Source organism: Colossoma macropomum, unplaced genomic scaffold (assembly GCF_904425465.1).
Source record: "Colossoma macropomum unplaced genomic scaffold, Colossoma_macropomum, whole genome shotgun sequence".
Taxonomy (NCBI): Eukaryota; Metazoa; Chordata; class Actinopteri; order Characiformes; family Serrasalmidae; genus Colossoma; species Colossoma macropomum.
Window position 1 is genome coordinate 4,767,138 of NW_023494804.1, and position 21,689 is coordinate 4,788,826.

General features: G+C 39.8%; 4 protein-coding genes across 4 annotated transcripts; all 4 read right to left on the bottom strand.

Moving 5' to 3' along the window:
• Positions 1-635: 635 nt before the first annotated feature.
• On the bottom strand, positions 636-1,652 carry LOC118825044 (trace amine-associated receptor 6-like). The gene is made up of 2 exons (XM_036595543.1): positions 1,575-1,652; positions 636-1,463 (listed from the first exon to the last, which is right to left on the bottom strand). The coding sequence occupies exons 1-2, from the start codon at positions 1,650-1,652 to the stop codon at positions 636-638; spliced, it is 906 nt and encodes a 301-aa protein (XP_036451436.1).
• Positions 1,653-8,600: 6,948 nt separating this feature from the next.
• Positions 8,601-9,626, bottom strand: LOC118825045 (trace amine-associated receptor 13c-like). Its single transcript, XM_036595544.1, has one exon. It carries the CDS (start codon positions 9,615-9,617, stop codon positions 8,601-8,603), a length of 1,017 nt encoding a protein of 338 aa, XP_036451437.1. The 5' UTR covers positions 9,618-9,626.
• Positions 9,627-13,075: 3,449 nt separating this feature from the next.
• LOC118825046 (trace amine-associated receptor 6-like) lies at positions 13,076-14,095 on the bottom strand. The gene has a single exon (XM_036595545.1). The coding sequence runs from the start codon at positions 14,093-14,095 to the stop codon at positions 13,076-13,078; it is 1,020 nt and encodes a 339-aa protein (XP_036451438.1).
• A 4,507-nt stretch (positions 14,096-18,602) lies between these two features.
• Positions 18,603-19,625, bottom strand: LOC118825047 (trace amine-associated receptor 6-like). Its single transcript, XM_036595546.1, has one exon. The coding sequence runs from the start codon at positions 19,623-19,625 to the stop codon at positions 18,603-18,605; it is 1,023 nt and encodes a 340-aa protein (XP_036451439.1).
• Between the last annotated feature and the right edge of the window lie 2,064 nt (positions 19,626-21,689).

Below are 21,689 nucleotides of genomic sequence, written 5' to 3' on the forward strand. Positions count from 1 at the left end.
CTAAATGACCACAGCAATATATGTTAATTAATGTGGAAGAGTTATTTGTAACCATCATGTAAAACTTCAGGCCATTTATGAACTTTTTTTCCCCTTTCAGTTGATTTATTTTACTGGAGCTTACAAAGCTGTTCTTAGGTGTGGGTTTCACCATATTAAGATATTATAATGACCAGATCTGAACATAATGCTATCAATCAAATAAGGACCCAGTGAACTTGAGGAGAACTGCTGTAGTCAACGATGGAAAATGTACCCACCAGCAACCTTCAGAGTAAAGGGTCACTATACTTTTAGCAGACAATTTCAACAGAATTATAGAGCAAGCAGAAAAAGGTTTAAACATGATATCTATATATAATAACAGACTCGACTAATAACAGCAATTAAAGACAATTATCATGACAAGAAATGAAGGCATGTAAGAAAAACAAAAACAGTTATACATGATCCACAGCTTCAGACTGAAGAAAATATGATATTCAATTTTAGAAAATACATTTCTACAATGCTGTCTAGTTTACTGTATGATACAAACAAAATAATCAGAGTTTCTAGGCATGAGAGTGAAGTGGTCTCAGCATTGTCTGCTGAATTCAGCCTTGAGTTACACATGCTCAGATAAATGATAAACCTTAAACCTTAGATAAATTAAACCTTGCTGACGAGGATTCCAATATTGTACAAGTTACAATATACTTAACTGATTTTCTGAACCATGGATAGAAAATGGCATACATAATTGGATTAATGGAGGAGTTAATGTATATTAGCCAGCCCAACACAGTCCATACCATTGACAGAGATGTCAAGCTTTTGAGTGAGAGAGAGCTTAAATAGTAAGGTATCCAGCAAGCAAGATAAATAAATATTAAAGTGCCTAATTTTTTTGCTGCTTTGGCTTCAGAAGAGCCTGAAACTTTGGCTATATGTTTGTTTGAGACACCATTTATCACAGCTCTAACCGCTTTAGCTTGATGCCTTGCCACATTAAAAATGACTGAATACAAGATCAGTATAATAGAGCAAGGGACTAGAAATGAAAATGCTAGGTCAATGATTACCCAAGAATAGTTTATGACCAGGACACACTCTCCATAACACTGGGTGGATATCTGAGACTGAAGGAAATGGTCATTAAAGTAGAAACATATGGTGACGTAGAATAAGGCAAAAGACCAGCCTAGAATTACAACCAATATGGTTTTACAAACTGTCATTTTGGTAGAATAAAGTAGAGGGTCACAGATAGCAATGTACCGATCAACTGCAATGAAAACCAGGCTATAGAGAGATGCTAACAATGAGAGATCATTGATTACTGGATAAATCCAGCATGCTAGTTTTCCAAGATACCAGCAGGAGTCTATTAATTGCATTATATTCACAGGCATAACAAACAGTCCCACGAGAAGATCCGCCACAGCCAGAGAGAGGATGAGCAGGTTGGTTGGTGTGTGGAGCTGCTTGAAGTGAGAGATGGAGATGATCACCAGCAGGTTCAGAAACACAGTGCACACAGATATGCATGAGAGAAAAATGAACAAAAATACGTTCCCAGGGCCTGTTCGCACCTCCTTTCTGCAAGATGAGTTGTTGTCAGGAAAGCAGTATTGAACTGTGATGTTTTGGCCGTAGTCTGAGTTATTCATCTGGAATAGACACAAATCTGCCAACTGGAACTGATCCAACTGTAATGTTCAGTAATACTGAACTGAAAGATCTGCCTTCTGGCATGTCTCTTTATACTTCAGTATGAACCATCCCACTAACCTGTGAGTGGCTAGTTTGTCATTACATCATTTACTTATCTAATATTCAAAAACACATTATTACATACAGTGTAATACACATAGTGATACCTAAAGTATGGAGATGGAGATGTTTACAATAATTCTTAGTAACACTTTACTCTAGGTCAGGGCTTCTCAACCTTTTTCCACCCCAAGGCCCACCTGTTTATACACACAAAGCATACTGGCCCACAGGGAAACCAAAATCAGCTTTTTTAATGCCATTTTTTTCCAATGTGCTGACACATAAAACCAAAATTACAGTTATGTTAAAAATCATACCGTAAAAAAAAAAGCTTGCATTGATATTACAAAAAAAAGGGGGAGGGGGGTAGAAATGTACAAGGTAGGTGTGGGCTGTGATTTGGACTTGTAGTCCATTGTGTTTTCACTGAAAATATTCCACTGGAATTGCCACAAGTAATTTTTTGGTCTTGGGATGAGTCTTTATTTTTGAAGGTTTTTGTGATTTATTTGAAAGCGCCAAGCCACACACTCCTCTCACTGGGCTTTTGGATTAGCATTGTCACAATCAGCAATACTGACAAACCTTACTTGATATGTGCTTCTTTGGGATTGATTTATTCATTTGAATTTAACCACTCAGGTTGCTGATGCTCGCCATCAATGAGCCAAAATCAAACGCGGGTCTTTGCTATTATTGTATGGCTTGTCTGTCATTTCTATCAGCTGCTGCTGGTGCTGCTAGAATGACAAGAGAGATGATAAAGAGTTTTAAATAGTCAGATGTACGACCTAGAAGAGAAGGAAAGCAAGCTCTATTAATGGACTCCCTAGTTTCATCACAGAACACATTTCCCTCAGCAGTGAACTGAACCAGGGTTTGTTTGGAAGCGGACTGAGACCCATGTTTTTTGCTGATTCAGCTGTTTGATGCAGACCCAAGTACAGATGGAATGTTCACACATGTCAAAATGAAGTGAACTAAAGAAAAGGCCTGATGGCCCTCACCAAACAAGGCAGGTAAAAGCACTCTGAAGAGCTTCTTCAACTCTGGCATGCACACACGGCTGCCTTGTCTCAAACTGATGACAAATAATTAGCCGCTGCAACATTTTTATTTGTACGTATGTATTAATATTTATACTGGTTATAATTGGAACGTGTTTAATCCTTATATGTTTAATGATTAATTTAATCTTGTTTCCTCTTTTGATGACTTCAAATGAAGTTACTAGCCCAGTACAAACTACTGCCTCACCCTGAGTACAGACCCACAGACCACTAGAGGGTGCTTCAAGAAACACTGGTGGTCCGTCGCCCACAGGTTGAGAGACCATGCTTTAAGTCACTGTTCATAAGCATATATAAGACAATTACATAAGCATTTCATGGCAACTGACATAAATGAGTGGCAGTTGTCATGCTTGTTGCATAAAAATTCAGTAGAAATTAAAGCCTCTTTGGCATAGGCCCAGTCCCTGGTCCAGGGCGTGGTGCGTCAAGACCCTTGTAGATCCTGATGGATCAAGGTGTAAGAGGCAGAGACTACCTCCAAAGAATATAAGGAAATAAACAGAAATTCCCACTGAAATCGCCCATAACTGGATCAAATAGCCTAAAAATTAACATAAGGGATATTACTAACAGGATTGCATTTAAACATATTAGTATAGCGCATGTCATAGAGAGGTTGGCTGAAAGGTGGGTTACAGAGACTGGATTTCGTAAACTAGGACCCAGTGTGTTTTATGCTTCTGTACAGAGTAATTGATGCGTACAGACATACACCTGGGGCCTCCGGCCTATTGTTTTGTTGCTGTTATGCGAAACATGTGGGGTGCTCGTTACATCATTCAAGCCCATTGTGAACACTGTCAGTGCAAAGAGTGACTGATGTTTGTATTAAATATGCTCATTGCATTTCCTCATTAGTTGGCCTGTAGGTCCACTGCATTTGTTCATGAGCTAGAGCCACAGGCTTGATGCATTCACTCCATTGACCAGGGGCCACAGGCCCACTGCATTTACCTCATTCACTAGGGGCCAGAGGCCCATTGAATTAACTAATTAAGCTTGGGGTCACAGGCTCATTACAAGCATTCCCTCAGCTGGGCCCATACATGTACTTCCTTTACCGTAGGACCACAGGCCCACACATGTACTCCCATTTGCATATGGCCATGGGACCATACATGTACGTCCATTAGCACAGGTCCACCACCGGCCCATACATGCACTCTATCAGCGTACAGCCATAGGCCCATACATGGACTCTGTTAGCATCAGGCCATGGGCCCCTACATGCACTCTGTTAGTGTAGGGCCATGAGCTCATACATGCATTCCGTCAGTGTAGGGCCACAGACCCATACACGAATTCCATTAGTTCAGGGCCACAGGCCCTTACGTGCATTCCGTTAGCATAGGGCCATGGTCCCATACATGGATTCCATTAGTTTAGGGCCACAGGCCCATTCATGCACTCAATTACCTCATTGACCTATGCATGCACTTTATTAGTTCAGGGCCCATGCACTCTAGTAGCTTGGGCCACGGGCCCATGCATGCACTCCATTAGCTCCAGGGCACTGGCCAGCATGGAAGCTTGCCTAGTGAAATATGTTTGTGCGAAAGTTCGGGAATCACCAGAAAGCTCAGGATCATCAGGTTTGTTGTGGCAAGGTTTGGCAAGAAGTGAAAAGAACTTGCTAAGCATGAAGCCATGGTAATTTGGGACTGTGTTAAAGGTGACAAAAGCATGCAAAAGCTCTACACTGCCACGATTATTTTAGCTAGACTTTAATGATGATGCCAAACAGCAACCGTAGCTTACAGGAGTAATCCGCGTTGCCAGGGCACTTGCTTGAGGGTGTTAGGGTCAGCCTCCAAGACATGAGTGCCCCCGGGGCTCCACTGTACCCAACCTCTCACAGGTCCCCAAAGAATACTGGGACCTCTGAAGGTGGTCAGTAAAGACAGGGCCCAGGTTTTGTACAATCACAAGGCTTTTGAGTGTGCAATCAATCTCCTCCCTGGCACCACACTCTGTCTCACTGAGTGCACCACTATGGATGCATACATACAGGAGGCCCTAGAGTCAGGCTTTATTCAGCCATCATCTTCACCATCTTCGCCAGGGCAGGGTTCTTTTTTATCGGCAAGAAGAACGGGGGGGCTGTGCTCCTACATTAATTACTGGGGGCTCAATGCCATCATGTTGAGACACCGCTACCCCCTTGCCCTTTATGCAAACAGCCTTTGAAGCACCGCAGCAAGCCTCCAGTATCACTAAGTTGGACTTGCACAGCACTTACAACTTGATCCGCATAAGGCAGGGGGATGAACGGAAGATGGCTTTCATCACCCCCTTGGTGTGTGAGTAAAAGACACAGGGATAGAGTTTTGGTTGGGCCCCTCTGAGGTCCAGCGATAGGGACCTGGAGTCTTCTGGGTTAGAACGGTAAGGGGTACTGCCATGGTGCTAAAATGCCCAAAGGGCATTACTCGCTACTTGTAATGCCCTTTGGCCTCATGAATGCGCCCACGGTCTTCCAGCTCTTCATAAATGAGGTGTTGAGAGAGGCTCTGGACAGATATGTATACATTTACCTCGACAATGTACTCATCTACCGTTGGTTGCTCAAGAACCATCTCTTTGTTAGGTTTAAGAAGCCTGTGTTCTACACTGAGACTGTCTCATTCTCTGGGTTTGTGGTGTCCAAGGGCACTCTCCATATGGATAGAGTGAAGATCAAGGCTGTGGTTTACTGGCCCCACCCCTCCTCTCTTCAGCAGGTCTTTTCTGAGGTTTGTGCAAAATTTTAGCACCATGGCAGTACCCCTTACCGCTCTAACCCAGAAGACCCCAGGTCCCTATCGCTGGACCTCAGAGGCACAGAAAGCCTTTGATGACCTAAAGGCACATCTCATGTCACCACTGGTTTTTTAGATGCCTGCTCTGGAAGACCCCTTTATCATTGAAATAGATGCATCTGACGTGGGTGTGGGAGTGGCACTGTGTCAACGGCAGGGGCCCAACAAAAACTCTACCCCTGTGTCTTTTACTCACACAGGCTTACCCCAGCAGAGCAAAACTACAGTACTGGAGACAGGGGACTTCTGGCTGTCAAGCTAGCACTTGAGGAGTGGAGGCACTGGTTAGAGGGGGCTAAACACCCCTTTGTGGTCTGGACAGGCTTACATACAACAGCTCTGTTTTTCAATTGCTTCCACTTCCTGTTGTTGTACAGGCCATGTTTAAAGATCACCAAACACAATTCCTTGTCCAGGCAATGGGTGCCTCCAAGGTCTGACCCATTGCCAGAGGCCATCATACCCGCTCCCCATATCCTGGATGGGGCCCACTCTGGATTAGAGGACTCTATCCGGGAGACTCTCCATCAGGAGCCTGATCCTGAGGGTGGACCTCCTGGATATCAGTATGTCCCCAAGACTGTCCATCAGCAGGTCCTGCAGTGGGGGCACTCCTTCCCATTCTCTGGGCATCAGGGTGTAAACCGGACCCTAGAGTTTCTCCACTGCTACTTCTTCCACTTGCTTCCTGTGAGGTGTGCATAAGAAGCAAAACACCCAGATCCAGATTCCCAGGACTGTTTCATACATTGCCTATTCTGGCCTGTCCATGGTCTCATATCGTCTTAGACTTTGTGATGGCTCTACTGCCATCAAAGGGCAACACAGTTATCCTGGTGATCATGGATCACTGTTATGGGTCTCCTTTGTTTCTTCCTTTTTGCTATTGTGGTATGGGTTTCACTGTACTCTTCTGTTTGTGTATGTGTGTGTGTGTGTGTGTGTGTATTTCTCTGTCTTCCCTGTCTCTACATGGAGCTCTTTTCAGGCTGGAGGCTGGGGTGTGCTGTCGGAGAAGTATGTCCTGGGGAATATTATAAAAGAAGCAGGAAAATGAAGAGAAGCTGGAACCCAGAGTGAACCAAGACCTGAGCCAGATGCTGCATTGCCTGATGGCCAACAACCCCTCCTCCTGGCCAGAGCAGCTGCCCTGGGTGGAGTGCACCCACAATACACTCTGTCATTCCTCTTCGGGTATGTTGCCCTTCAAATGCCAGAGGGAGGTGGGGGGTCCCGGCTGCTGACCAGTATGTACGGCACTATCATTGAGTCTGGCAGAAGGCATGTGCCTCCCTTTTGGCAATCACATAGGCCAGGAAAAACATCACAGGTCATAATAGGTGCAATGCCCTAACCTTTGGCGTTGGCCAATGGGTTTGGCTCTCCACTTGTGATCTCCCACTCCAGGTAGAATCTCGTAAATAGGAAAACTTATTGGAATAAGCCTTTGTAAGTGCTTATGTAGGTTTATGGCAGCTGTCTTAAAAGGCTCATGTAATTGTCATGTAGCTTTATGAATGCTGACCATGAGAAAATAATATGCAAATGCATTTCTTCCACATTTGCACTGAAAAAACAACAAAATATGCAGATAAAATTAAATGAATAAACAGAGCAATCAATCAAGCCTGTATTGTCTACATGAATGTATTGCTATCTAGCTGTATAGAGCCCAATCCCACAGCCCTGACATTTCTAAAGTGTTCCCGGCCTCATCATCACTACCCCCAAAAGCACTTCAAGCATTTCAGCATCCATCTTAAAGACAATGTTTTGAACATGATCTGATGTTGAATGTTTTAAACTTTTTAAACATCATGTTGGAATTCACTAGTCATATTTGAATCTTCTACCACTGTGTCTGCAGTCTCCTTTCCAAAATGCTTCCACAGAAGTATGGGAAGATTCAATCCATCAACAACACCTTATATTCACTCAGCAATAGGTTCATTGCCACAACTGAACCACTGAGTCATATATAGTATTTTTTAAGTTATTCAAATATAAGTTTTTAATTATTCAAAATGATTTTTTACTGAATATTTATACAGTTCCAATTCACAAAGAAAAGCATAGAACACCTTGGGTATTTCTACACTCCACTTTAACCTAAGTACTTCATAGACACGGTTAGGGCTTTTAAGTAAAAAAAAAAATAACAGCATTCTGTGTTTTGATGTATTCTCCAAAGCAATGAGTACAAAGTACATCCACACTTCATTTAAAAAATTATGTCTTCTTGTCTTTGTAAGAAAACTGTCTTTGTAACTGCGACAACTATTTGTTATTTTCTTTTTCTTTTTTCATCTTTGTATTCTTTTTCTTAGACATTAAGAAGGAGTTTAAAAAATCTTTCAATAATCTGAACTTCTGTTGAAAGAATTTCAAAGTCCTTTTGAATGTTCTAAAGTCTTGCCCAGTATTTTACATTTAAACTGGCCATAAAATTCTGTTGCTGTGTTGGCCACGTCTTACATAGTTGAGATTCATTTGTAGCATTTTGCTCTAAAATAAATCTAAGAATCTTTTTTTATGTGGCTATCTTATAAGTACTGATATAATTTCAAAAGAATTATAGAGCCTGCACCTCAAGATTTGCACATCTATATCTAAATGGGAAAAGCCATGGATAATACATTAGAACATACAGAAATAGGTTTTACATTTACATTTACTTTTACAGCATTTAGCAGACGCTTTTATCCAGAGCAACTTACAAAAAGTGCTTTATTGTCTACTCAGAGAAAGTATCTTTGCTAGTTACAAATAGGTTAGAGAGAAACCTAGTCGTGAGCTCAGATATTGCTAAAACCAAAGGCCCATGTTGATACCTAGAAAAAAAGAAACATAATTAAACATAGCACAATACAATATACTTGGCGCTCACTTAAGTGCTGTATAAAGAGCTGTGTCTTCAGTCTGCAGATGAGAGCAATAAATAGACAACTTATGCAAAAAAAAAAACAAGTAACTATATATGATCCAAAGAGGACTGAAACATTCTTGTAAAACATATTTTACAAGTTAAAATATACTTGGCTGATGCTCTGAACCATGGATAGAAAATGGCATACATTAGAGGGTTGACAGAGGAGTTAATGTATATTAGCCAGGTAAACACAGCCCACACCATTGACAGAGATGTCAAACTTTCAACCGTCAGAGAACTTAAATAGTAAGGTATCCAGCAAGCAAGATAAACGAAAATTAAAGTGCCTAATTTTTTTGCTGCTTTGGCTTCAGAAGAGCTTGAAGCTTTAGTTCTAGGTTTCTTTGAGATACCATTCCTCACAGCTTGAACAGCTTTCGCTTGACGTCTTGCCACATGAAAAATGATTGAATACAAGATCAGTATAGCAGAGCAAGGAGCTATAAATGAAACCACTAGGTCAGCGATCACCCAGGAATACCTAATGACAAGTACACACTCTCCATGACACCGAGTGGATGTCTGAGACTGAAGGAAATTATGGTTGAAGTGCAAACATATAATGACATAGAATATAGCAAAAGACCAGCCTAGAATTATGAACAATGTGGTTTTGCAAACTGTGACTTTAGTGGAATAAAGCAGAGGGTCACAGATAGCAATGTATCGATCAACTGCAATGAAAACCAGGCTACAGAGAGATGCTGATGAGGAGACCCCATTGATTAATGGATAAATAGAACATGCCACTTTTCCAAGATACCAACAGGAGTCAATCAATTGCATTATATTCACAGGCATAACAAACAGACCCACGAGAAGATCTGCCACAGCCAGAGAGAGGATGAGCAGGTTGGTGGGAGTGTGGAGCTGCTTGAAGTGAGAGACGGAGATGATCACCAGCAGGTTCAGAAACACCGTGCACACAGATATGCATGAAAGAAAAATGAACAAAAATACATTCCCAGGGCCTGTTCGCACCTCCTTTCTGCAAGAAGCATTGTTATCAGGAAAGCAGTACTGTGCTGTGATGTTTTGCCTATAGATAGAGTTATACATTTTAATAAATTTTAATTAATTGGTTCCAGCTTTAAATAGTTCCAATTGTGTTGTTTAGTAGTACTGAACTGGGAGATTTGTCTTCTTGGCATGTTGCTTTATACCTATGTGTGAATCCTCCCACTGACACATGATTGCCTTTTTTATCCCTTACATCATCCATTTAACATTCAACATTTTGTCATCGTTTACAGTGATGGTCTGCTAAGAACAAATGGGGGAAATAGTGATGTTTACAAAAACAGCTATAGCTTATATCATAGATCATCTCACATGTAGAGAGATCAAACATCATGAATGCCTAGCTTATAAAAGCTCAAAGACAGAGATGCAGAGTGCAACTTAAACAGTATTATTTGGAGTGATGCCCTGAAAGAAGGTATCTTTCAATGCGTGTTTCTTAAAAAATAGCTTTTAAATTGCTCTTAAAAGAATGACTAATGATCCTTAAATTGTTTATGGATACCTGACTTGTTCATTTAAAGAACCATCCAGTCATCCAACTTCTAAGCTGCTTAACTTTTTGGATCACAGAGGGTGCCGGGGCCTATCCCAGCGTTCATTTGGCAGAAGGCAGGAAAAATCCTGGACAGGTTGCCAGTCCATTGCAGGTCCATATAAAGAACCAAAACTATAAACTCTTTAGTCATGAGCTTAGTCAGTGTTTAGAGTTTAACCCAAGTTTAATCCTGAAGGAGTCGCATGATTTCTTAAACTTGCTGTGTGCTTGTAAGCTAAACCCAATTGCTAAACCCAATCATTTAAAAATCACACATCTGCAACTACATGGTGCCATTTATTAGCTTTATCTAAAACATATCTTAAACCTGCTAAAGACATGGTTTAATTGAAGTTTAAAGCAGTATTATTGTAAATGAAGCACATTTTCAGCTTAGATATTTTAATATGCCATACCTAAGCCTAAATTCCTTCTGGCATAATGTTTTGTGGACTTCATGGCATGTTTTAATTTAAAGCAACAGTGTTGGTGAGTCAAGCAGAGCAGCTCTTTAAGATGCAGAAAGCCTGTTTGGTGCAGCAGTGCATTTTTCTGGCTGCTGTTAAATTGTAGCTCTGTGGATGAAGTGGGCCTTTTGAAAAGCCATCAACAGGTACCTGTGGAGAGAGTAGCCTCAGTCAGTGTCATTCAGTTTCATGTCAGCTAATCATTAAAAAATGGCACGAATATACTTCACTGGAACTAAGGGGCCTAGGCCAATCCCTTAAAAAACAACCCCATAGCATTATCCCTCCTCCACCAAACTCGTACATCGGACTGCCAGATAAAGAAGCGTGATTTATCACTCCACAGAATACATTTCCACTGCTCAAGAGTCCAGTGGCGGCGTGCTTTACACCACTCCATCTAATGCTTTGCATTGTGCTTGGTGATATAAGGCTTGCATGCCACTGCTTGGCCATTGAATGCCATGAAGCTCCCAGTGCAGTTTTTGTGTGAATGTTAATGCCAGAGGAGGTTTGTAACTCCTCAGTTATTGAGTCAGCACTCTCAGCACTCTGCGACTCACTCTGTAACTTTACATGGTCTGACATTTAATGGCTGAGTGGCAGTGGTTCCTAAATGCTTCCACTTTTTAAAAAACACCACTCACTGTTCATCATGGTATATTTAGGAGGGAGGAAATTTTGTGAACTGTCTTGTTGCAACGGTAGCATTCATTGAGAATGACCCATTCTTTCACAAATATTTGTAAAGGCAGACTGCATGGCTAGGTGCTTGATTTTATACACCTGTGACAATGGGACTGAATGAAATACCTGAGTTGAATGATTAAGTGGTGTGCCCCAATACTTTTGTCTATAAAGTGTATCTTTAAGTTAGTGGCTACACATTTCTTTGTTGATGTGCTTTAAATTACAAGACGTAAATAAAATAAAATATGTTGTAAATTATAAACTGAAGAAAGAAAGTTTGGTAACACTTTCTATGAATGTCACCTTTGTAAGCATCTATAAACACATTCATAACATGTTATAATGCATTCATAAGGCATTATAAACAAGGCTATAAATATGTATTAAAATGTGTTACACGTTATAGCCATGCCTATTATGCATTATGAATTGTTAACATAATATACATTATAAGTACTGATCATAACAAATTATAAGAGCTCATAAGTCGTATTTGTCCGCTCTAAGTAAAGTGAAGCGTACTGTACTAAAGCCTCCTCCAGTGTTAAGAGTGAGGCTTCAAGTTGAAGTATTTACTGAAGGATTTACTGAAACACTAAAACATTCACAATAAAGCTCATTACAGGCTTCAAATGTCAGAGTTTAAACTAGTGCTGCCATCAGTGTTTTACCCAATGTGGGAAAGGTAATGTACACCACCGTTAGCTTGGTATTTGTCTTTACGCTCTCCAAGGTGGGACTGACTTGATTGGCACTGACAGTATAACATGTTATCAACACTACTTATAATGCATTATATTAACAATTCATAATGTATAATAAACATGGCTATAAAGTGTAATTCATTTTTATAAATGTTTATAACCATGTTTATAATGCCATATGAATGCATTATAACATGTTATGTGTTTATAGATGCTTACAAACGTGACATTCATAGAAAGTGTTACCGAAAGTTTTAATGCTTTGATCTTTGTATTTAAAAAAAAAAAACATTTTATTTAATAAACCTAACACAGCTGGCAGTATGTTGTGGTGACTGGGGTCCTCAAGAGACTGGCACTGGCTGAGAAAGGTAAGGCCTTGCTAACATTTCTCAATCTTGAACCAGAGGAGCAGCAAAAATATTTGGCTTTCTTGTCGGTTCTAAAAAAGCATTTCAGGCTAGGGGTCCAGAAGCATCTGGATAACTGGCGCCACCAGGAGAAGAGAGGCTGCATGCATTTGTAGCCAACCTATGTTCCTATGCACAGTGGAGCTTTCTTCAGCTTACTGTCCTACACTAAGAAAAACTGGTACAGCATGCATTTTGTGCAGATGCTGGCAGCAAATTGCTTGTGGAAGCACCTTTACCTTGATGCCCCACTGACCCTTGTTCCAGCCCTAGTAGAGGCAAAAAAAAGCAGAAGTTTTCTGGCCTCAGAGCATCCTACTATTTGGGAGTATCACACCTTGGGGGTACCCTATTAAATCAGACCTGCCAGCTTGATGTAAGCGACAATGATGACAAGTAAGGAAATGGCTAAGCTAAGCACTGCCTCCTGCCTGCATGACATTTAAACATCTTATAAAGATCAAAATTAAAAATGCACTAAAAGTTTAGAGATTTATTGACAGATGAGATCAATAAAAGTCAAATCACATAAAAAGAAATGAGTGTAAGAAAGAGAAATTACTCCAAGTTATCTGAATATGTCTATCAAATTAATTTAAACCAATTTTAAAGTTTAGAAAATGCATTTCTACAGTGCTGTGTAGTAAAATAAAAACTACAAATGAAGTAAACAGACTTGCTAGGCCTGTTAGGAATGGTCTCTATACAAATTAAACCTCGAAGATGAGGATTCAAATATTCTACAAGTTAAAATACACTTTACTGATTCTCTGAACCATGGATAGAATATGGCATAAATTAGTGGGTTAACAAAGGAGTTACTGAACATTAGCCAGGTAAACACTGTCCAGACCATTGACAAAGTTGTCAAGCTTTTAACCGAGAGAGAACTTATATAAAACGGTATCCAAAAAGCAAAGAAAAAACTAATTACTATTCCCAGTGTTTTTGCTGCTTTAGTTTCAGAGGAGCTTGAAACTTTGGGCCCATTGTTGTTTGAGGCACCATTCCTCACAGCTCTAACAGCTTTAGCCTGATGTCTTGCCACTTTAAAAACGAGTGAATACAAGATAATTATAATAGAGCATGGGACTAGAAAAAAAAATAACATGTTAGCGATCACCCAGGAAAATTGTACAAACACTATACACTCTCCATAACACCGGGTGTACATCTGAGAAGGAGTGAGGTGGTCATTAAAGTACATAAAAATAATAACATATAGTAGACAAAAAGTCCAGCCTAGAAATATGCACACAGACATTTTATAAACAGTTATTGTTCTGGAATAAAACATTGGGTCAGTTATAGCAACATACCGATCAACTGCAATGAAAACCAGATTATAGAGAGATGCTAAAACTAAGAGACCAGTGATTATTTTAGAAATAGAGCATGCCAGTTTGCCAAGATACCAACAGGAGTCAAAAAGTTGCATTGTTTTCAGTGGCATTACAAACAGACCCACGAGAAGATCCGCCACAGCCAGAGAGAGGATTAGGAGGTTGGTGGGAGTGTGGAGCTGCTTAAAGTGGGAAATGGAGATGATCACCAGCAGGTTAAAAAGCACAGTGCACACAGATACGCATGAGAGAATAATATACAGCAATAAATATCCAGGGCCTGTTCGGACCTCCTTTCTGCAAGATGCATTGTTGTTGGGAAAGCAGTGTTGAACTGTGATGTGCTGATCATCTGTGTTATCCATTAGAAATAGATGTAGAGCTGCCAGGTGAATACTGAACTGTGAGATTTGGACTTTTAGCTCTCTTTATACATAATCATGAATCCTCCCACTAACATATGAATGGCTAATTTGTCCCTTACATCAGTCACTCATCTAATATTCAGCATTACATCTTAACAGATGTGAAATGTTAAATAACAATCATTTGTATTTTATTTGTTACTAGTTACTATTTTTTTTTGTCTAATCTAACTTATCAGATCAGTCATATAAACATTAAAAGGTGTCTGTAAGTGGTCTCCTATTACAAGTTGTGACTGCATTTTGTATTTATAAATATACATACTACTTAATACATGTACATGTAATACACTAAACGCCTAAAATCCCAGTTTTATTACATATTAAGACTTATGATTCAGTAACTACAGGGACTTCAGTGCAAACTCACTGAGCTATTCTTAGGTTATGGAAGCGTGTGATAAAATGTTGGGCCCACCAGTGGGCCCTGGCCAGGCCATTTAAGAGGTTAAACCATTTACAGTGCTTTGAAACATTGAAAGATGGAAGTTGACAAAGAGTTTATAAAAATACTAGAGAAAGCTGAATGCAAAATTGCTCTTTACTCACAGATGACTTAATAGGAATGTCTATTCTGAAGCAACATTTAGCATCCTGAACTGCCTTGGCCTTGTATTTGTCCTAAGCACTGCCTCCTGACTGCCAGCACCAACACCACAATGGCATAGATTACAGCCTCTAAGAAATGAGAACCAGACAACACAGTAAGGAGAGTGGTGTCTCAAGACTTTACCTTGCCCTCTCCCTAGCAAACTGTTAGAGTGGGCTGCCTGGGACATGGGTTGGGACTATACCTGGATTGTAAACTTGAGGGTCAGAAATGTCTGATTTTAGTGGACACACGCTCCACCTTTGGCTTAGTGTGCTGCCTGATGGCCCACATCCCCTGACTGGGAGCCCGCCAGGATGTGGTAAAGATAATGACCAGTGAATGAGTGGAGATGAAAGGAAAAAGGGTTATGAATGAGACTGTTAGGGGCTCAAGATGCTCAGAGATCCAAGATCCCTCTATGAAAAGTCTGGATACATAACGTCACTGGGGAACATATGTCAACATAATCAGGACCACTATTCTGCGGACAGAAACACTGCCCCTCTGGATTGGGAGTGACTGGATCAAGTGGAGCGTGTGAAGCACTCAAAGTGAGACAACATTCTTGGGCCACATGGCTAGTGCCAACTGTATTGCTACACTTTCAGCAGTAGTAGCTGTAGTCAAAAACCTCTCCAATGAAACTGTCCCATGATGTCACTTAGCTCTACAGCTTCTTTGGGTTGATTTTATACTATCAACATTTCACCAAGGGCTCTGCCACCATCTCCAAACTCCCGAACACTGCGTAACCTCATTCTCATGGCTTGGTGGGGGTAGGCCAAGACATTCCACCAGCTACAAGGATAATTCACATGTTCTGCTACATTAGTTATTAGTAGGGCCTTCATAGAAAGTTTAGGGGTAGATGTGCATGGCCCATAACCCACCACATATCCCAAAAACGACTACACATTAGTGATGATGGATAATGTCACCAAATAGCACAAGGCATATGGTCCCATTTTCAGGACCTCAGAGAAATTTGTAGAGAAAAAAAAATAATTTTTTGTTGCTAGTAGAATCACTCAGCAATCAGGGTGGAACTTTGAAACAGAGATGTTCAGGGAGATCTGTCAACAGCTTGTGGGTTAAAAAGACCTGCACTGCCCCATTTCACTCTCAAAATGATGATCTGTTTGATTGTTTCAGCTGGGCAATGGCAACATAGCTGTTTATGCTTATAAACCAGTATTAGTGGGACTGAGATGCCTGGAAGTGAGGAGTATGATTGGAAGCCGAGGACACGAGTGAATTGGTGTTTGGTGTCTTACCGGAGCTGAGAATACAAGATGAGGCTGATATAGAGTATTACACCACCTGTGAGAGCACTTTGGAAGCAGGCTTTGCTATGACCATTACGGCCACGCAGGGAACAGACATGGGTATACTGCCCCTACTCATAAGAAAGGCCTATCACATAAACACAGTGGCCACTATATAGGTCCATGCAAACAGCTGGAGTTATTGTCAGATAGATTGTCAGTTGATTGGAAGAAAGTGCACTGTGATGCTGTACAGTGACTGCCTGGTACCCTAACAATCCCTCACCGTACATCAGGACAAAACACGTGAGACCACTGCTAGTCATGGTCTCAATTCAGCTTCCACCCCTGCCCCTGAAAAACTTAATTGCCCCGTATGATCAGTGCCAGGTCAAGACACCTGGGGCACTCAAGGACTTTATATTGGGTAATGAGGCTGCTGTGGATGGATGATCCCCTAGATGTGAGGCAATGTAGCATCCCTGAGTCAAACTAGGGGTTTTCCTTGCATGCGTGGCATAGTTCAATGATTTGTTTTAAAATACAAGCTATTCCTCTTCCACATTGTGAATTTAGAATGATTTTGGTAATACTCTGTGAACTGTGATGTTTCTCACCATAAATGTTTGTGTAGAAGCAGCGACTAGACAGCTTTATGGGAAACAATTTGCCTTAATGCTACAAGCTATTAAAAAACAAAATGTTTTTGTGAATGAATCTTCATGTTGCTTGGCAACCACTGTCAAATCTTAACAGATGACACTGTTTTGTGAAATAATTACTTATTGCAATTATTTAAAATAATTAATTAAATTATTTATTAAAATTGACCCAGTTAACTTTCATGAAGAGTGAATAACCTCAAACTGCTGTTTTGCATGATGTAAAAAAGTAGGCATAGGAAATCTTGTGTACTTGCCAAATAATTCAAGCAAGCAGTAATTTTACAAATTAGATGCCAAAATTTGCTCACATTCTCCAATCATACGTGCCTGTATCTTGCTCCAAAAGACTTACAGTGCAGATCAAACTCTTATCATCTCTGTCACTCTTATTAAAAATACTTGTTTCTGGTGACTAGATAGCATTGAGATCGATAAACAAAGAATGTTGTGCCTTATTACAAATAAAAAGGAAGGACAGCTCTGTCTATGTTATTGAATTGGTGCTGTGAATGAAGTATGTAATTAATGATATAAATTAATCACAATCGTTAGAGTATTCATTTTAATTTTCAAGTAACTATTAATGTTAAGTGTATTTGCTGTGAAATTACTCAAAATACCTCTTGCTAGATGTTAATGCATCATCTTCAAGTCTAAAGAAATGAATTATAACATGTTCAGCAAATCTACTGAAAAAATATACCTTTGGTAATTACTGAAGATGAAATAAATGTTGTTGAATATGTGATGTTTCTTAGCAACAGTTTTTTTGTACAGAAAATTTCATTAATTAACAGCTGATAATGATTGTAAATAATATAACGGTGATATAATAGCAATAGTAGACTATTGTAGAACAGTAGAAGTCATGATATACTATGAGATATTTGCCCTGGTGTGCTGGCCTACTGCATAACCACAGCACACCACTTGCAATAACTCAGGGAATAACACAACCTTAGTCTTATTAATGCCCTTATTTTGTAATTCAGACTATAGGAGGGGTGATTATTAACTGGCTTCCAGAGAATTATGCTAGTGAACATTAAATAGTCAAGGAACTTACATTAATGAAAATTAGGCCCAAAATCATGCATTTGACCAGCTATAGGTTCAGCTTCACCTTAAATGCTTCATGGGTGAACATGAATGAAAGGCACACAACACCTCGAATGATTGGGTAATTCTATACCTCTCTGATTATTTCATAGGCAAATTTTGTGTTTTTAAAAACAATAATAAAGCCATTCAGTGTTCACAGTATAGCCACACTTTGTTAACAAAATCAGGGCTTTGCAAGGTGACCTACTATGCAATTATTGCAACCATATTTTACATGGGAATTCCTTGCTTTTTTATCCTTTGCTCCTTATTTCAATGAAAATCGCTACAAATTAATAATTTTAGATGATCTCCTTAAAAGGCCACAGCAATGTGTTTTTGTAGATTTAATGAATTTTAAGCACTGGGCAAACCTTGGCCTTTCACAAAAAAAAAAAAAAGTTCTTTCAGCTAAAGTTCTGATTTTATTAAAGTCTATTTTAGAGTAGACTTTAATGAACAAATCTGTGCAAACGGCTTTTTAACAAATGGGGCCTCTGAGGACAAATGCTGGAGATAAGGAAAGATAAATTAGTCACTGTACCCACCTGCAACCAAAGTAAAGGTACAGTGTGTTTCTAGCAGAATGTTTGTGAAGAATTACTCAGCCTCCATCACAAGATTTAAACATCTTATCAAGACCAAAAAAAAGGTCAAATCACATAACAAGAAATGAGTGTAAGAAAGAGAAATTACTCCAAGTTATCTGAATATATCTATCAAATTAATTTAAACCGATTTTAAAGTTTAGAAAATGCATTTCTACAGTGCTGTGTAGTAAAATAAAACTACAAATGAAGTAAACAGCAGACTTGCTAGGCCTGTTAGGAATGGTCTCTATACAAATTAAACATTGAAGATGAGGATTCAAATATTTTACAAGTTAAAATACACTTTACTGATTCTCTGAACCATGGATAGAATATGGCATAAATTAGTGGGTTAACAAAGGAGTTACTGAACATTAGCCAGGTAAACACTGTCCAGACCATTGACAAAGTTGTCAAGCTTTTAACCGAGAGAGAACTTATATAAAACGGTATCCAAAAAGCAAAGAAAAAACTAATTACTATTCCCAGTGTTTTTGCTGCTTTAGTTTCAGAGGAGCTTGAAACTTTGGGCCCATTGTTGTTTGAGGCACCATTCCTCACAGCTCTAACAGCTTTAGCCTGATGTCTTGCCACTTTAAAAATAAGTGAATACAAGATAATTATAATAGAGCATGGGACTAGAAAAAAAAATAACATGTTAGCGATCACCCAGGAAAACTGTACAAACACTATACACTCTCCATAACACCGGGTGTACATCTGAGAAGGAGTGAGGTGGTCATTAAAGTACATAAAAATAATAACATATAGTAGACAAAAAGTCCAGCCTAGAAATATGCACACAGACATTTTATAAACAGTTATTGTTCTGGAATAAAACATTGGGTCAGTTATAGCAACATACCGATCAACTGCAATGAAAACCAGATTATAGAGAGATGCTAAAACTAAGAGACCAGTGATTATTTCAGAAATAGAGCATGCCAGTTTGCCAAGATACCAACAGGAGTCAAAAAGTTGCATTGTTTTGAGTGGCATTACAAACAGACCCACGAGAAGATCCGCCACAGCCAGAGAGAGGATGAGCATGTTGGTCGGAGTGTGGAGCTGCTTAAAGTGGGAAATGGAGATGATCACCAGCAGGTTAAAAAGCACAGTGCACACAGATACGCATGAGAGAATAATATACAGCAATAAATATCCAGGGCCTGTTCGGACCTCCTTTCTGCAAGATGCATTGTTGTTAGGAAAGCAGTATTGAACTGTGATGTTGTGCTGATAATCTGTGTTATCCATTAGAAATAGATGCAGATCAGCCAGGTGGAACTGACCCAGTTGTGTTGTCCAGTAATACTGAACTGCGACATTTGGATTTTTGTCTCTTTATACATAATCATGAATCCTCCCACTAACATATGAATGGCTAATTTGTCCCTTACATCAGTCACTCATCTAATATTCAGCATTACATCAGATGTGAAATGTTAAATAACAATCATTTGTATTTTATTTGTTGCTAATTACTATTTGTTTGTCTATTCTAACTTATCAGATCAGTCATAAAAACATTAAAAGGTGTCTGTAACTGGTCCCTTATTATACGTTGTGACTGCATTTTAAAATGAATATACATACTACTTAATACATGTACATGTAATACATTAAACGCCTAAAATCACAGTTTTATTACATATTAAGGCTTATGATTCAGTAACTACAGGGACTTCAGTGCAAACTGACTGAGCTATAAGGTTATGGAAGTGTGTGATAAAATTTTGGGCCTACCAGTGGGCCCTGACCAGGCCATTTAAGAGGTTAAACCATTTACAGTGCTTTAAAACACTAAAACATTGAAGGTGACACAGAGGTGATAAAAACACCGGAGAACTGAAAGCAAAATTGCTTTTTATTCAAAGACTACTTTAAGAAGCAACATGTAGCATCCTCAAATACCTTGCTCTTGTATTTGTCCATTTTTTTTTTCTTGTTTGATGTTTTGTGTACAATGTTAGAGAGGCTGAACACATTGGAAAGGCAAATGTATGTCAGTACATCTGAAAAGTACAAGACCTTCTACAAGATTTTGCCGTGTGACTGTGGGAAATGTTGCCTATTCATCCAGAAGAGCATTTGTGAGGTCAGACACTGATGTTGGACGAGAAAGCCTGGCTCACAATCTCTGTTCTAGTTCATCCCAAAAGTGTTTGATGGGCTTGAGGCGAGGGCTCTGTGTGGGCCAGTCAAGTTCTTTGATACTAAACTCATGCAACAATTCCTTTATGGACTGTTTTGTACACTGGGGCACAGGCATGCTCAAACATAAAAGGGCCTTCCCCACAGTGTTCCCACAAAGTTTGAAGTATACAATTATCCAAAATATCTTGGTTTGCTGAAGAATTAAGATTTCCCTTTACTGGAACTAAGGGGCCTAGGCCAACCCCTGAAAAACAACATATCCCTCCTCCACTAAACATACCCTTGGCACGATGCAATTAGGCAGGTAACATTCTCCCGGCATTCACCAAAACCAGACTCATCTATCAGACTGCCAGATAGAGAAATGTGATTTTTTTTTTATTCATAGTTCTTTTGCTGATGTTGAAGCAATTTGGAACTCGTTAGTGAGTCATTCAACAGAGGATAGGCACTGTGGCCTTCAGCACTTGGCAGCCTCACTCTAAGTTTGTGTGGTCTACCACTTCATTTCTGTGCTGTTGTTGCTCCATTGTGCTTTCATTTCACAATAACCACACTTACAGTTGACAGGGGCAGATCTAGCAGGAAAGAAATTTCACAAATTGACTTGTGGCAGAAGTGGCATCCAATGGCAGTGCCATGTTTAAAGTCACTGAGCTCATCAGTACGACCCATTCTACTGCCAGTGTTTGTCTCTCAGGACTGTCAGGTTATGTGATTAATCATATCTACCTGTTAGCAATGAGTGTAGCTGAAACACCTGGACTCATTAATTAGGAGGGATGTCCCAATTCTTTTGTCTACATTGTGTATTTGATGCTACACACATCATCACAAATGTTGGAGTCAAATGGCCAGGCTCTGTCCATGATTGGCAGATTTTTCAGGAGTCTACACTAAATAACAAATCTGATCAGGGTATGCCTATGGCACTTTTGCTAGAAGTATGGTACACATTCATTGTAATGTTGCATCTTTAAATCATTGCAGTTCACTGTGCGATTACAGGACTATATGTCAGCCTTCTCCTTGCAGACAAAGGGCATCACTGCTTGCCCTATTCTATGACACCATAACCCCAAGGTCACCCCAGAGAGGGCATGTAACATTATAATGGTGTCGCACCTAGCTCTGGTGAGGATAGTGTAGACCAAGGCCATGGGT

Bases quoted from the DNA above. Each gene is read 5' to 3' on its own strand.
- LOC118825045 (XM_036595544.1), bottom strand. From the start codon at position 9,617: ATGTATAACTCTATCTATAGGCAAAACATCACAGCACAGTACTGCTTT.
- LOC118825046 (XM_036595545.1), bottom strand. From the start codon at position 14,095: ATGGATAACACAGATGATCAGCACATCACAGTTCAACACTGCTTTCCC.
- LOC118825047 (XM_036595546.1), bottom strand. From the start codon at position 19,625: ATGGATAACACAGATTATCAGCACAACATCACAGTTCAATACTGCTTT.
- LOC118825044 (XM_036595543.1), bottom strand. From the start codon at position 1,652: ATGAATAACTCAGACTACGGCCAAAACATCACAGTTCAATACTGCTTT. The intron at 1,464-1,574 runs GTGCGAACAGGC...CACTTCAAGCAG, and splicing joins ACTCATCTTGCAGAAAGGAG to CTCCACACACCAACCAACCT.